The sequence below is a fragment of the Puma concolor genome, chromosome C1, assembly GCF_028749965.1.
Source record: "Puma concolor isolate L17-30 chromosome C1, mPumCon1.1.hap2, whole genome shotgun sequence".
Taxonomy (NCBI): domain Eukaryota; kingdom Metazoa; phylum Chordata; class Mammalia; order Carnivora; family Felidae; genus Puma; species Puma concolor.
In genome coordinates, this window is record NC_141674.1 from 40,743,926 (window position 1) to 40,761,545 (window position 17,620).

General features: G+C 35.5%; 1 protein-coding gene across 3 annotated transcripts in view; it reads right to left on the reverse strand.

The window, feature by feature from the left end:
* FAF1 (Fas associated factor 1) overlaps positions 1-17,620 on the reverse strand; it is a 514,886-nt gene that overhangs the window by 357,858 nt on the left and 139,408 nt on the right. Inside the window, exons 3-4 of one of the 3 annotated variants that reach the window (XM_086716935.1) lie at positions 11,084-11,150; positions 4,571-4,617 (exon numbers count right to left, since the gene is read on the reverse strand). The exons of 1 other annotated variant lie outside the window; for it this stretch is intronic. In XM_086716935.1, the coding sequence (XP_086573061.1) occupies positions 4,571-4,617; positions 11,084-11,140 (104 nt within the window). In that variant the 5' untranslated portion in view covers positions 11,141-11,150. The remainder of the gene's footprint in view (positions 1-4,570; positions 4,618-11,083; positions 11,151-17,620) is intronic. One more of the 3 variants, XM_086716934.1, reaches the window with a different exon arrangement.

Sequence of the window (17,620 nt, forward strand, 5' to 3'; positions counted from 1 at the left end):
TGAAAGAAAAGCCTCCCAGTGGGGAGAACTTGATATTGTACCACAGGTTGACCTTTTCATTTAGAAAGAGAGATTGCCTGAGGTACAAATCTATACTGAATCACAAGCAATAGCTTATAGGTTGGCCAGCTGATCAGGACTTGGAAAGAATAAAACAAAATTAGGTGACAAGGAAGTCTGGGCGGAATTTATGAAAATGGATCTTTTAGAATGGACAGAATGTAAATATATGTTTTAGGGGAATGTTGCCTATAGGCTATCCGCTGGGAAAAAAAGGCTCTCAGTGTGGCATAAGATAACAATGTTCTATTGTTGTGAGTCAGTTTTTTCCCTTACTACCCTAGGACTGTTCAATGCATTAATGTATAATGTAGTCATGCCAAAAGGAGGGAGGTTAGAGCACAATATCAACTTCCCCTTACCAAGTCTGAATCTGGCTACGGAAACTACTGAGTGTCTAAACTGCTACCAACAGAGACTAATACTGAGCCCCTAATATGGCATCATTCCTTAGGGATCTGGTAATGGATCATTTCTATCATGGAGGAGGAAACAATCTGTTCTCACTTAAAAAGACACTTTTCTGGATATGAAATTGACTTCCCTGATGTAATGATTCTGCCAGTAGCAACATTCATGTATTGAGGAAATGCTTATTGATCTATGGCTTCCCCTTGTTCTAAACAAGGAACTCATTTCACAGCAAAAGAGGTATAGTGCTGGTATCATTCATATATCCTGTTACCCTGAAGCACCTAGCTTGTCAAAACAGTGGAATGTCCTGCTGAAGACAGTTATGGCACAGGTTGGGAGACAACATACTCAAAGCTTGAGGCTCCACATTAAAGGATGTGGTGTATGCTTTATATCAGTGACCAAAACTATGATGTTTCTCATACTACCAGAAAACATGGGTATGAGAATTAAGCAGTGGTAGTGGTTCCTTTTATTATGCCTAACAACTTAACAGAATTTTTGTTTCCTGCTACTTTAGGCTCTGGTGGTTCAGAGATCACAGTTCCCAAAAAATGTAATGTTTCCACAATACTTTCGCAGAATTAGAACCTGAGAATGCCACTTGGCAGTTCTGTACTCCTCAGACTATTGAATCAACTAGCAAATGAAGGGATACTAAGTGAGGTGAAAGGTCCTGATTACCAAATGGATTGCTGCTCTACAATGGACTATTTTCTGGTCTTCTCTAGGTTCCCTCAATGAGTTAAATAATAGACAAAGAAACATACAATATATCTGCCTCGGTCAAAAAATAAATATGAGTTGATAAACACCATCCTTAGTCAATGAGGAAAATTACACTACTGGTTCATAAAATTTTTAGGAAACAGGCGCCTGGGTGGCTCAGTTGGTTAAGCATCCAACTTCAGCTCAGGTTATGATCTTGCAGTCTGTGAGTTTGAGCCCCATGTCCACCTCTGTGTTGACAGCTCAGAGCCTGAGGCCTGCTTCAGATTCTGTTTCTCCCTCTCTCTCTGCTCCTCCCCTGGTCATCCTCTGTCTCCCTCTCTCTCAAAAATAAATAAACATTAAAAAAAACTTTTTTTTAATTTTTAGAAGACATAGCATGTGCTGTCTACTAACATGAGTAATTCATTAGCTCTTCCTTCTAACAATAACTGCCTATAAAAATAATGTTTAAAAAGTTTCTGGACAATATGCTAAATAAATATTATACCAAGATGTAGTAAATAAACATGCACACATTTGATGTTTTATGATTAAATTGTTTACATTTATGACAGCATAAGTTACACAGTTTATAAACATATGGTATTAGTAGTATATTGTCTAGTGAAATAAGCCTTGGAGGATGAGGCAGAAGACTTGCTTATATTCCTGACTCTATCAACATCATGCTATATCATCTGGGCCAAGTCATTTCACGCCTTATCCTACCTATAAAACGAGGGATAGTAACATCTTTGCTTTGCTTACAACTAAAATAGTCGTAATTGCCTTTGCTTGCTTACAACTAAAATAGTAACTATAAAAACAAAGCTGTGGGATAAAGACCTTACACACGTGTATAAATTCCAACTTTTTTACCCAAAGGAAAAAATCTTAAAACAAAGGTGTGACATTGTCTAGTTTACTGAGTAAATTTACCTGAGTAAATTTATGTCAACTCTCTACCCTTCAGTTTCCCCATCTATGAAATATGAACACTTACCTCTTGAGGGTTATAATAAGTATTAAATGATGAAATATATGTCAATTACCTGACACAGTGCCTTAAGCATTAGGAAAATGTTAATTTCTTTGCTTTGAACTTTATGGGTACATTAAAAACCATATTCCCACTTTTGAATTCATACAAATATCTGATTTCAAGAAAAGCTATAAAGCACAGGGATTGGGCTGTTCTCCTTCCAAAAGTAATTCATATTAAAAAAATATTTTTGGTAGCTCTTTCCTCTGTTGAGGTATGAACTGACAAGGTAAGACTCAGCTGTATTCACAGACTATATTCAATTTTACTACAAAAGTCAAATAAACAAAAATCCTTTTAACTACCTACATATACCATTCTTACACCGTGTCTTCCACTTTCAGTGTTAAGTAAATGAGAAACTAACATTTTCTTTTCCTTTGGTCAAAAGATCTACAAAAGGAATTTTCAGTTATGTCAAGTCCACACTGATTTCAAAGCTGAAGAAAAAGGTTAGGAAGGGAAAGAGTTGAAGACTATTACTAGATACAACTGATTTTCTTCTGTGCACATAAGTCATTGCTTTAACAAGCAAACAAAATAAACAAAACCAACTCTGATAAAAGTTAAACCTCAAATATTACAGTAACCTCATTAGAAGTCAATTTAGTGCTGTATCTTTACTTATATTAAGCAAAAACTATCATCTTTGACAGGAGAGGTGGAATGTTTCCAGGGATGAAGGAATTTCTACAGTTCACCCATAGCATAATACTGTTAATGTTAAGATATATCCAATATGTACTCAGAACCCAGCAGCTGAATCCACAAGGGTTTAGCAAGCAAAAATTTTGGCACAAAAAGTGGAATAACATTTACTCAAGAATAAAACTGGAACCATATTTAGCAGTCTAAACCTTTTTAAACCAAAGCGGGGGAAAAAAAAAAAGATCATGAAGGAAGTTCCTGTAATCACCTGGTTTGCTTTCTAGACAAGAGTTTCAATAAAACTAAATGCTTTTGAACCAAAAAAGAAAAAAAGGAAAAAAGAAAAAAAAAAGAAGAAAAGAGTAAACAAAAAAATTTTGGTACAGACTCTGGAAATCAGCCACATTTACTCTGGATGGAAAGTCTTTCTCACAGTTTTTTTTGTGTTTTTGTTTTTGTTTCTTTTAGGGAACAGGTCTGTAATCACTAAGGATAGTATTGGTACCAAACAAAATTTGCTTCCTTTCTAAATATAGACAATTTCCTATAAAGTACAGCACATTTTGCAATTCATGGTGAATTTTTTGACAGTTTTGCAACAGCACTTTTCTTTCTCTTCAAAACAACCTCATTCCTAGTCTGCTGTTTCTGTTTGCCTCATCTGCACTTAGCAGATCATGCTTCAGTGACTTAGAAATCCCAGCCACCAAAATTCAAGCCAAAGTTTGAATGGGGGATGGGGGGAAATCAAGTAATTAAACTACACTTGGAAGGGAGAATGGTTTTACCTCCTATGACTTTATAAGTGTCCTCTTTTAATCCAAACCAGAGTCTCCAATTTTAAGGAAAGAAAACTTAAGAAAAGTTACTTCTAATTTAAGGAATTATTATTTTGTAACTTAGAGTTCTCTTGGCATCATCTTCCAATTTTACCTTCCGGCAATGACACAAAACCATGAAGACCATTCCACATGTTAACAATGGATTCTTCAGATGAAATAGTTCAATGTTCTAGGAAGTTTCATCAATTAAGAACTTACTGAAATTGTTGCAAGTTATCATATACTTAATTTAGAAAACAAAAGTGAGTGGGAAAAAGAATGTAGTAAACTGGTTGGAGACAAAGGCTGAATTGGTAGATGATAACCATGTTTTAGAGCTGCTGAGATTCAGTTCTTTCCACTTTATGAATTAGAATATGACCTTGAAAAGCTTTCTTTCTTCCTTTCTTTTTTATTTTAGAGACAGAAAAAGACAAACAGTGTGCAGGCAAGCAGGGGAGAAGTGCAGAGGGAAAGAGTGAGAGGATCTCAAGCAGGCTCCACACTCAGTGCAGAACTTGACACGTGGCTCGATCCCACAACCTTGGGATCATGACCTGAGCTGAAATCAATAGTCAGACACTCAACCGAATGAGCCACCCAGGCACCCGAAAAGCTTTCCTAAAAATAAAATAAAACCAGCTTTAAAAATAGTACCACCCATTCTGAAATAACATAATACAGTTAAAAGCTACAGACTTTAGGAAATTGATATAATAAAAATGTCTGTAAGAACAGTAACAATATTAATGAGCTTCTACACCAAAGAATGCTGTATCAAATGGTCTATCAAAAAGCGAAACAAAAAGATTAACAATTGTCTCTTTTTGCTTTGCTAAATTCTCATCCTATCATTAAGCACCTTATAACATACCTTTGTAGAATGCCATTTTCCTGGGGTATTACACCATTGATAGCTGCCTGCAAACAAAAAACAGAGAAGCCCATTTAACAAAAAAAAAAAAAAAACAAAAAACAAAAAAACAAAAGAACAAAAACAAAAAAACAGAAAAACAAAAAACAAAAACAAAAACAGAAAAATGCTCAGAGATGGGGTGGGGTGGAGAAGACTGTACAGGAAAATAAGTGTAATTTTGGAAAATAAACTGTAAACAAATACTAAATGTTTCCCTAGTAATACAAAATATTCTCTAAAATGTTTCTCTACTTGCTATAATAAAACCGTATTTTAAGAAAAAAATGCATTTGGCATATAATATACCCAAATCTTGAGTCATAAAAAGCTTAGTTCCAGTCTTCATTCAAGCAAAACACCCACAAAAACCAATGTTTAAGAATGTCAGAACAAGTAAAATCAGTACCGTAAAGTAATACTTTTAACATTATTTCCTTCTTCAGATTAAGATATAAAATCACAAATGAAAAATTCCAGTAAGAATTTTAGAATTAGCTCAGAAATTAAATTCACTCTTTCATGTTATAATTATAAATCTTCATAAAAAGACCATCTAGAAGGAAAAAACGTAGAGGCATAAATTCTTTGATAAACACAATACCACAATTGTACCAGGTTACAAAAGGAGGCAGGAGCATCACTGGGAAGTTTCCATAAAACATTCCTGAAGTTGGTCTCTATCCTAACAAGTCACCAATTACTCAGAACATAGCACAGAGGTGACATGATACGGACGTTTTTGCAGACTACTAAGCAAACAGGCTGCTACATCCTGGATTGTCACTACAGGTAATAGAGAAGATTCACTGGAGGAAAAACTTTGCATTTCCAACTCTGCCTCTGCATCATAACAACTTCTTCCCTCTCCATGCCCATCCAAGTCCACATCAAAATGAAAAAACAAACAAACAAAAAACCTAACACTTCAATGCTTTATCAGCTGCCTGAAAATCATCTCCAAAAAGGAGTTTGTGTATTTGGTGAAACATTAATCTAAATATTTGCCAGAAGTGGGTCAAGTTTACAATGTTATTCTGTAGAATGGAAACAGAGTAGAGTGTAAGGTACTTCCTATAAATTTTGAGAGTTGTAATGCTCCACTGGCAAAAAACAAAGAAAGAAAGAAAGAAAGAAAGAAAGAAAGAAAGAAAGAAAGAAAGAAAGAAAGAAAGAAAGGAAGGAAGAAAGAATGAATCACAGATTAATACAGAGAGTGGATTCCATAGAACCCTGACAACTCTGGAGGCTCATAAATCCTTTGAGCCAAACATGCTAACATGGGTTTTCAAAGCCACAAATGCAATGGAAGCATCTCTGTCTACAGCCAGGTCAATTATCTCTTTTCTCTTGACAGCAATGGTTCCACATACAAATATCTTCTTTGCTAAAAATTAGGAAAACAGTAAGAGAATTTTCTGTGCTGTTGGAAAAGAAACAAAATACCAGAGTTTGGAAAGACTGTGTTCAAATTTTCACTCAGGAATGCCAAGGTGTAATGGAAAGAATATTAAGGATTTATAAAGTCCAAAATTTGAATCTAGACTTTCCCACTTATTAATTTTATGATATTAATATGTTCTATAATCACTGAACCTCTTTCAGCCTGTTTCCTCATCTCTATAATGAACTATACCCTCAGCCAAACTGGGCCTTTTTGTTCCTCAACAGCATCAAGTTCCTCTAGTTCTTAGGTCTTTTGAAGATATTATGTCTGTTTGAAATGCTCTTTCCTCATTTCTTGTCTGGCTAAATCTTAATGATAACCAAAATTTCTGTTAGATACACTTTTTCAAATAATACTTCTTTGGTCAACCCCCATCTATATAGGTTTATGCTCACATAGAACCCTGTGCTTTTCCTTCATAGTAATTAATAATTACTTATTTGGTGGTTGTTTTATGTCTGTCTTTCTCAATAGGGTGTAAGCTCTGTGACAGACAAGACAATAACAATTTTGTTCACTACTTTATCCCCATTGCCTAGCACAGTGCAGGAACTAAACAGCACTCAATACTTATTTGTTAAATTAAGGATGATAGGGAGTACAAAAATGAAAAACAAAACAAAACAAGTCACACAGCCAAGTGACCAAAGCTCAAAAAGCTTCCTAGATGAAATAATGTCTCAACCAAGACTGAAGGATAAGTGAAAACTAGCAAGAAGGGGTAGGACACAACACTGTCCAGGAACAGTGACATACCTCCGCTTTCTTTTTCCTAGATCTTAGATCGTTTTAAATAATGTATTTCATTTTGGATAGGAAGTTAGTTTCTGACCTCAACCTTATGTACATAATAAATTCTGTACATAAATATGTAAAATGCAATCCAGAATGAAGGTACAATAAAAGTATAATTTGCTAAAGGAATATAGAATAGGGAAAGAGATTTTTATGAGGATTAAGAAAAGTTTCAGAAAAGAGATGGCATTCGATCTGGACACTGAATAATGAGTGGATACAGAAGCAAAGGAAAATTTCAGAAGAGTTCAATTTTGAACATGTTAACTTTGAAGTGACAGTAGGATATCATTTGTTTAGTTAACAAGTATGTTATTAATTGCCAACTACATACCAAGCTCTGTGCTAGGCAATGGAGATATACTAATAAATATAACATAGCTTGCATTCTAGCAGGGACAAAAATATATTCAATAATTAATTTTACTATAAGCAGTTCAGGTAATATCCAAATGGAGACAAAAGTAATTTAAAAATTCAGAGGTAGATTAATTAAAGCTATATATGTTTAAAGGCAAATAAAAGAAGCCCTAAAAATATTTCAATTCTCCCTCCCTATAAGCTTTCTTCTTTGGTGAAAAGAAGAGAGATAGAGTATTGGGGAATTCATACATGTAAGAAAAAGACGAGAGAAATCTAATGACAAAAATTAATATAGAAGGGTTAGATATAAGGGCAAAAACCATGAATATGTCACAGAGGGAGCAAAGAAGGTACTGTAGGGAAGGATTAGACAAAACTGAAAAATGTGAAAATAGTCTAATATTACGAGGCCTAAGAAGAGATTATTAAACATATTTTTTAAGTTTTAGTAAAAATTAGCTTATAAAAGGCTAAAAAATACATGGGAAATAAAGTATAACTCTTGAAACAGTGTTTAAAGTATAAAAATAGGATTATCAGTATAATACTCATTATTCTCAGTATATACACATTAGTTACTAACAAACCACCATTTTTCCAGGCTTCAATGATTACATCATCATAGCATTATCATCAGCTCTATTCTTATCAGCAGCCTCCTCAGCTGGTTAATCTCCAAATTACTGATTGCAGATAAGTAACAATAAATATTTAATACATTTAAGTTACAAGAATTTATAAATAGAAAAAAACATTTAAAAGTTTATGATAATAGAAATAATAAACACATTTTCATTATACATATACATATATATAATCATATATATTATTAGTTGACAGAATTAAGAATATAGGCAACTCTACATATTCCACATCTTTGGAAAGCCTGTGAACTAGAATAATAATTATTATTGTTAACACTGGCTTTGTTGTGTCCATTATCCATTTTTCCATCTCCTGAACATACTTAATATATAGAAAAATACTTTCTAAAATTACTATACTTTTGTTCAATTTGAAATTACTACTCTATGGTATGTCAGATTCAAAATATTTTCAAAATAACTAAAAACTAAACATTGGGTCCACAAAGTACAGTACTAGTATTTTAGCATTCACAACTCTGATCTTGCCATCAAGTGAATTCTTCAAACAAATACAGACTTTCTCTCCTCCAATCATACTGCTCCTTTACAGAATATCCTCTTTTCCACCAGTTCAAATTCCTTCATTCTTTTATTCACTGAGCACAGTGCTGGAGAAAATATAAAAATGATGAGACACGTTCCTCCCAGGACAGGCAGTTATAGAAACAACTAATTGTAAAGCAATGTGAAAGGCAATATAGGATCATGAAGGAAGGAATGCCTATTGTTGCCTAATGGAGTTGAAGACCCAGATGTGAATCATTTTCTTCAAGAAAATTTAACTGACTCACACTACCTTTTTCTCAATGATTTTTCTTCCTTTATTTTTTTTTTTAAGTTTTTACTTAAATTCTAGCTAACATACAGGGTCATATTAGCTTTAGGTGTACAATTAAGTGATTCAACACCGGTGCTCATCACAAGGGCACTCCTTAATCCCCATCACCTATTTAACCCATCCTCCCACCCACCTCTCCTCTGGTAACCATCAGTTTGTTCTCTATAGTTGAAGTCTGTTTCTTGGTTTGCCTTAAAAGTCTCAATGATTCTTCCACTGTGTTGTACTTACATAGCACTCATGCATCTTATTCATTCATTTGATATTTCATTCACTCATTCCAACATTAACTCATCCCACAAATATTTAATTAATCATCTGGAACTATTCTGAGTATTGAGAAAACAAAAGAAGATATCAGTGTCCACACTAAATTGATAAAATCATCCTCCTCTCATGATTTCACCCTGAGTAGAGCCAATCAGAAGTATTGTAAGAGCCCATCATTCTACAGCTATGAATTGTGGAATTTTCACCTTTAATCTTGTATTGGGGGGAGATGGAGGGACACTGTGTGTCTCCTCTACTCTCAATACTCCACTACAAACAATACTACTTCACGTGACACCAGATGTGTGGGTTTTCTATACATCAAGCAATTCTGCAACACCAGCTAAGTGTTCTACAATTTAACTCAATTCTGACACTGTCTACCAGTATCAGATCCCACCAGTTAAGGGCTCAGGACCATAAAACTACTCCCCACCTCCCCCTCTTCAGATGCTCATCACAAAGTCCAGACTGTTACCTGTGCTTCTGACCCACCTGCCATACATCAGAGATTCCCACAACCCTCTTTTCAATTAATTTGCTAGAGCGGCTCAAAGAATTCAGGAAAACATTTTACTTCTTAATTTACTGACTTATTATAAAAGGATACAATTCAGGAAAAACTAGGTGGAAGAGATGCCTACAGAAAGGTATGTGGGAAGGCATGCGGAGCTTCCATGCTTTCTCTAGGCACACTCTCCCTCCACATATACTACTCCCCAACCTGGAAGCTTCCCAACCTGCATTATTGGGATTTTTATGGAAGCTTCAATTACATAAGCATGATCAATCACTAATTCAATTTCCAGTCCTTCTCCCCTTCCTGGAGGATAGAGTAGGACTGATTGAAGCTTCTAATCATGGTTTGGTCTTTCTGGTGACCAGCCCCCATCCTGAAACTATCCAGGAGCCCAAAAGTCTCCTCGTTAGAACAAAAGACACTCGTATCACCCAGGAAATTCCAAGGGATTTAGGAGCTCTATGGTCAAGAACTAGGATCAAAGGGGCGTCTGGGTGGCTCAGTTGGTTAAGCATCCGACTTCAGCTCAGGTCATGATGTCACGGTTCATAAGCTCAAGACCCGCCTAGGGCTCCATGCTGACAGCTCAGAGCCTGGAGCCTGCTTCGGGTTCTGTGTCTCCCTCTCTCTCTCTCTGCCCCTACCCCTGCTCATGCTCTCTTTCTCTCTCAAAAATAAATAAATGTAAAAAAACAAAAACAAAAAAACAAAACTAGGGTCAAAAATGAAATAGCAGAACAAAAGATGCCACTAGTATTATTCTTATCACTTAAGAAATTATAAGGGTTTTAGAAGCTCTGTGTCAGAAACTGAGGGACAGAGACCAATATATTTTTTTCTATTATTTCACAGACCTTATTAGTATTCTGTTAATCAAAGGAGCTATAAGAAAAGGATCCATTTTGGGATGAAAACTTTCCCAGCTACAAAAGTGACAGGCCAAAGAAACAAAAGTAGATATAAATGTCCACACTAAATTGTAGAGTTCTAGAGAAAGAATATGAGATAATGGTGGGAAACCAATGAGGCCTCAAAAAAAGATGCTATACACCATTTTCTCCCTCTTTCTTTCTGGGCAGAAAGGAAAGTTTTTTCCACAAATGATTATTTAATTTTCTGTAAATATCTGTAACAGACTGTTTCCAACAATCTACTATATTTATACTCTTCTAAATGTTCTTTCAAATTCCTCCTTGCAAACATGTTCATCACTATGATAACCCTTCTTCAAGTACTCTATTGATAACTCTTCCTTCCACTGATTATAAACTTCAATAGAGGAATATATAAGATACTAAATGAAGGCAAAGGCAAAACAGTGGAAGTAATTTGAATGCCAGGAAAAAGCTGGGAAGAAGGGGTGATGTTTGAACCAAATGTTAAAGCAGAGCTCTTCTAGGGGGAAAAGCTGAGTAAGAGCATTCAGGGGAAAAAAATCTTTTTTTCTGTAAGTCCATTCAAGAAGTGGAAACTAGTTTTGTGTGGCTTCAGCAAAGGTTTGGGTGAGGAAGCAGTGAGGAGCCAGTTGGAAAGGTAAGCAAGAGGTAGATTATGAGAAGCAGTATAAATACAAGCATTAAAAGTTTTACTTAACCTGAAGATAATGGGCAGGCAACTGCTGCAACTGAAATTTGCCCTTCAGGAACATCATTTGGTCAGCACTGTGAAACACGAATTGAAAAGAGAAAATTGTTGAGAATGATGCCCAGGCTTCTGGCTTGGGTAACTGAGTAGACTGTTCCTGCTCCAGTCCTCCCAATCATCACAACTGGCAAGCAATTCTAAAGATTCCGTCACTCAAGTCAAAAATATATAGTCATCCTCAATTCCTTTCTCTCACATTCCACATCTGACCTATGAGAAATTCTACTTGCAAAATGTAGAATCTCCTCGATTACCACCCTATCTAAACCATCATCTTTCCTCTGGATTTCAGTAGTTTCCAAACTGGTCTCCCTGCTTCTGTCTTTGCCTCACTTGCTTACTGCTTGTTCACACAGAAGCTACCATGATGCTTATAATTGTCAAGTCAAATAAAACCCTTTCCATACTCTAATGCCTTCCCATACCAGCAGAGTAAAACTCAATGACTGTATTCTGACCTTGTAAGAAGACTGTATTAGCTGGCTCCAGCTCCTTCACTGACATCATCTTCTTACAGTATCTCTGAGGTTCACTTACTCTAGTTGCTCTGATTTCCTTACAATTTCTTGAACAAGTGAAATATGCTCCCACATCAAACCCCTTATATTTATTTTTCCTTCTGCCTACAATGCTCTTTAGATATCCACATATCTCACTCCCTCACTTCAGTAAGGTTTCTACTCAAAGGTCATCTCAGAAAGACTTTCCCTAACCATTCTATCTAAAAGAGAACCTCTTAGCCATAACACTCTACCTAACAAATTGTTTGTCTTTTTGTGTTATCTGTCTAACCTCATCCTTTTGTGAGATCCAAATGACCTTATTTTGTTCACTGATGTGTCCTCAACACCAACAATGCCTGGTCCCTAGGTGTTGTGAGTTAACATATACTGAATACATGAATGAATATGTATTCATGAACCCAAGAACATGAGCAAAGTGACAGGCTGGTGAGGATAGGGAGATTTGAGGCCTTCGGTTTTAGGCATATTGATTTTGAAGTATACTTGGAACATTCATATAGAAATGTCTTGGGGCGCCTGGGTGGCTCAGTCGGTTGAGCGCCTGACTTCAGCTCAGGTCATGATCTCACAGTTTGTGAGGTTGAGCCCCGTATTGGGCTCTGTGCTGACAGCTCAGAGCCTGGAGCCTGCTTCAGGTCTGTGACTCCCTCTCTCTCTGCTCCTCCCCTGCTCACACCCTGTCTGTCTGTCTCTCTCTCTCTCAAAAATAAACATTAAAAAAAAATTTTTTTTTAAAGACATATCCAAGAGATCAAGAATGTAAAATGTGTGAGTTCAATATTCTGACTTTGGAGTCATGGGTCATCTACTTGAAAAGTATTTGGAAAAAAATAGAACTACCAAACGATCCAGCAATCTCACTTCTGGGGATATATCTGAATTAATTGGAAGCAGGGTCTCAAAGAGATACTTGTATACTGATGTTCACAGCAGCACTATTCACAACAGCCAAGAGGTGGAAGCAACCCAAATGCCCATTAATAGTAATGAATAAAGAAAACAGGGACACCTGGGTAGCTCAGTCAGTTAAGTATCTGACTCTTGATCTCAGTTCAGGTCTTAACCTCAAGGTCAAGGTTATTATATATATAATGTATACATAATTAAAAATTATATATATAAATAAATATATATATATTATATATAAGAGAAAATGTGGTATACTCATACAATGGAATACTATTCAGCTTTAAAAAAAGGAAATACTGTCACAGACAATAACATGGATAAACCTTGAGTGCATTATGTTAAGTGAAATAAGCCAAAAAATGTCAAATGTCAAAAAATGACAAATACTGTATGATTCTATTCATATGAAATACTTAGCATAGTGAAATTCATAGAAACAGAAAGTAGAATGGGAGGAGGGAAAAAGGTAAAGTTGTAGATTAATAGGTACAGAGTTTCAGTTTAGCGAGATGAAAACATTCTGGAGATCTGTTTCACAACAATGTGAATATACTTAACACTATTAATTTACTCAAAAAAGAATAAGATGGTACACTTTATGTTTTATGTTATAAAACCAACTTTTTAAAAAGTCTTTGCAAAAGTCTTACGAATGTATTAAGTTTATCCAAAATGAAGGATAATGTGAACAAAGAAATGGCTCATGATGGAATCTATGGAATGTCAGTATTTAAGGAGTATGTATGAAAAACAAAATCAGAGAATATATTAAAAAGAAGTTATCAGAGAAGTAGGAGGAGATACATATATGCTCATCTGAGCCTCAACATAAATCTCAGTTACAGTTACATATATGCATTAACCAAATTTGTAATGGTGCAATTGGCCCCAGGGAATTTACCAAATATGATGACCTACTGTCATTAATAGAAAATGGATAAAAAAGAGATGGCATACAAACAGTAATTTTTATACTTTCTTTTTATATTTTCTTTTTTAAACAAACAAAAAAAACTACAGTAATAATTCGTATTCAATATTTCTCTGGTCTATAATCCACTATTATAGGATGGAATCAATTGTAGGATGTTCTATGTTCTGTAGTCTGACAGATCTGTTTTCAAATCCTTGTTCTATCATGTGTTTATTACCTGTTTGACTTTGACCATGTTAAATTGGCCAAAAGATTTAGTTTCCTTATCTACAAAATGGAGTAATAATACCAACTTAATTCACAAGGTTGTTATAAGGATTAAATGAGGTAATACAAGAAAGTACTCTATAAATGTTAGCCACTGTAAATATTCATCCTTATATGTTTTTTGTTTTAGTCTATTTTGCTATATGCTATATACCACTGGTGCATAAATGTCTGCCTCATGCTGGGCTAAAAATACAGATATACTGAAGTCCTGATCCCCGTGATTCAAATTCAGGTAGTATGGAATGGGGCCCAGAAATTTGTTTTTTCCCCTCACAAACTCCTCCAGAGATTCTTATGCACGGCCAAGTTTGGGAACAAGTACAGATTGTTTACAGCATAAATTTTAGAGACCTATATAAAATCCTTTATTCTGACATTACATATACAATCTATTAATTCCCCCTAAACCATTTATTATTTTCGAAGTTACTTAATGTCTAAAAGCATAGATCCTTCAGAAGCTCATATGTAGAATGAGTATATTATTAAATATGCTCAAAGTGAGGAGTGAAGGCTCTTACACCAGAATGCCAGTGTTTCCTAGCTCCATCATTTACTAGTTATGTAATTTTAAGAAAGTTACTTACATTGTCTCAGTTCTCTCATCAGTAAAATGAGAGTGATAACAGTACTTGTTCACTGGGATTTGATGAAACTTATTGACACATACTAAATGCTTAAATGGTATTTGATAAATAGTAAAATACTCAGTAAAGATAAGCTGCTTTTATTGTAACATTTAACATACCAAGATTTTTTTTCCTTTGTTTTAAATTCCAGTATAATTAATGCACAGTGTTATATTCATTCCAAGTGTACAATATGGTCATTCAACAATTCTACACATTATTCAGCGCTCATCACAGTAAGTGTAATCTTAATCCCCCTAACCCTCCCTCTGGTAACTACCAGTTTATTTCTCTATATTTAAGAGTATGCTTTTTTGTCTTTTTCTTTCTTTTTGTTTCTTAAATTCCATAATAAGTGAAATCATATGGGTGTTTATCTTTCTCTGACTGACTTATTTCACTTAGCATTATATCCTCTAGATCCATCCATGTGTGCCATACCAAGATTTATTCCTGTTTAAAATCACAAATAGTTATTCATCACAAAATGTTGAAAGCAAGGAATGGACACTATTTAAAAAAAAGAAGATTTTCAACATTTACCTATTGCAGACAACTTACTTCTGGAGATTTTTCCTCTCTTCACTACTTAAATAATGGTTACATCATCTAAATACTCTATCACTTACAAATAAGATGATGAAACCACAGTTGAAGAAAAGTGAATAGTTTAACAGCCCCACAAGTCTAAATTTAAATTTATTTAATGTGTTGGTTTTTTAAATTTTTTTTACCAATCTATTGCTGTTTACCTTTGTACTAAAAAAGAATTACAATTGGCAACCCTAAAACAGCTCCTAACAGCCAAGTATTTAATTTTAATAAGGTCTAATTTGATTTTTTTTTTTCCTTTAGGGAAAGAAACCAGAAAGCAGAACAATTTAGGAAATGTAACCATTCCACAATCTGTTTTTAGTCAAATACAAAAAATGTTCACTGAATCCTTCCAAGTAGGTATCACTATCAAAATAGCTCAACATGCAGCATCAGCAATGGTGTAGACCAAATTAAAGTCAAAGAAATACAAGACAGATCCTAAGATTAATAATGGTACCTGAGAGACTCACCCTTGTCAAATAAATATCTAAGGATGAAAAACCAAATAGCAAATTGGGAAAACCATATAGCTGGGATCAAAAGGAACTGGCAACCAAGATCTCATTTACTAAAAGCAAAAATTAGGAAAGGTGGTTTCAGTGACAGTCACTTCCCTTCCCCAGGTTCTTTGCCTCTCCTGAAGAAACTTCATGGTACTTAGACTTTGGTCAGCATCACATAAAGACCTAGTCACCCCTCTCTCTTCTGCTTAGTATAAAATAACTGCCTTCTACATCCGGATGGCCAACAGGCACATGAAAAGATGCTCAACGTCGCTCCTCATCAGGGAAATACAAATCAAAACCACATACAGATATCACCTCACACCAGTCAGAGTGGCTAAAATGAACAAATCAGGAGACTATAGATGCTGGAGAGGATGTGGAGAAACAGGAACCCTCTTGCACTGTTGGTAGGAATGCAAATTGGTGCAGCCGCTCTGGAAAACAGTGTGGAGGTTCCTCAAAAAATTAAAAATAGACCTACCCTATGACCCAGCAGTATCACTGCTAGGAATTTACCCAAGGGATACAGGAGTGCTGATGCATAGGGGCACTTGTACCCCAATGTTTATAGCAGCACTCTCAACAATAGCCAAATGATGGAAAGAGCCTAAATGTCCATTAACTGATGAATGGATAAAGAAATTGTGTTTTATATACACAATGGAGTACTACGTGGCAATGAGAAAGAATGAAATATGGCCCTTTGTAGCAACGTGGGTGGAACTGGAGAGTATGATGCTAAGTGAAATAAGCCATACAGAGAAAGACAGATACCATATGGTTTCACTCTTACGTGGATCCTGAGAAACTTAACAGAAACCCATGCGGGAGGGGAAGGGGGGAAAAAAAAAGAGGTTAGAGTGGAAGAGAGCCAAAGCATAAGAGACTCTTAAAAACTGAGAACAAACTGAGGGTTGATGGGGGGTGGGTGATGGGTATTGAGGAGAGTACCTTTTGGGATGAGCACTGGGTGTTGTATGGAAACCAATTTGACAATTAACTTCATATATTGAAAAAAAAAAAAAGAAAATAACTGCCTTCTGTTTAAAAAAAAAAAAAAAAGTTTTTAATGTTTACTTGCTTTTGAGAAGTAAGAGGGAGACAAGAATCCAAAGCAGGCTCCAGGCTCTGAGCTGTCAGCACAGAGCCTGATGAGGGGCTCGAACCCACAGACCATGAGATCATGACATGAGCAAAAGTCAAACGCTTAACCGACTGAGCCACCCAGACACCCCAGCTGCCTTCTGCTTTATTCAATGAATGTAAAAAGAGAAAGGGGAGAATGTCAACTAATTTGCCTTTTCTAAGATTCAGATTTTAAGCTAAAAACATGAAAAAGAGAAATGTCTGAAGATTAGCAGTTTAAAGAATTTATGAAGGCAGACATCCTACAGGATTAAAGGGAAGGCTTTGGATGGTTGAGCAAAGCCAACAAGCCAGATGTACTTTATGTTATAAGCAACAACATAAGGAAAACACTCTTACTTGGTATTTAGCAGCCCTAAATATAGTTGTCTCCATTTTGAGGTTGATGAACATCCAAAATAAATTTAATTTAGGAAAGTAGGTTGCAATTACTCTGCACTAGGTTAAAACAACCAAACAAAAAGAACTGCGCTAGGTATTATGGATAACACATGGACAAGACAGCCCGAAACCTTGGGAAGCCAGGAGGAAAAATAAGAATACATAAAGCAGAATATAAAAGTGTCTCTATCTCAATAAGTGACAGTTGGTCCACTCAAAAACCTTGGTGTACCCTTGACTCCCTCGTTCCCATTCACTGGCAAATTCTGATAGCTGAAATGTTAAAACACATTCAGAATTTGATCACATTGCACTGCTACCACTCTGATCTAAGCCTCCATATTCTCCCTCCTCTATTTTTGCAACAGCATCCTAACTGATTTCCTTGCTTTCCCCTGGCTCATCTACAGTGTATTATCAGAGTGGCCACAGTGAAGCTATTAAAATGTATGTCAGACCATGTCAACCCTCTACTCAAAATCTTCCACTGACTTTTACTCAGAGATAAAAACATCCTTAATATGGCTTATTTCTCCCTCACTCCTGTAATCTCTAACTTCACCTCCTCCTCCTTTCCTGAGCCACATTATC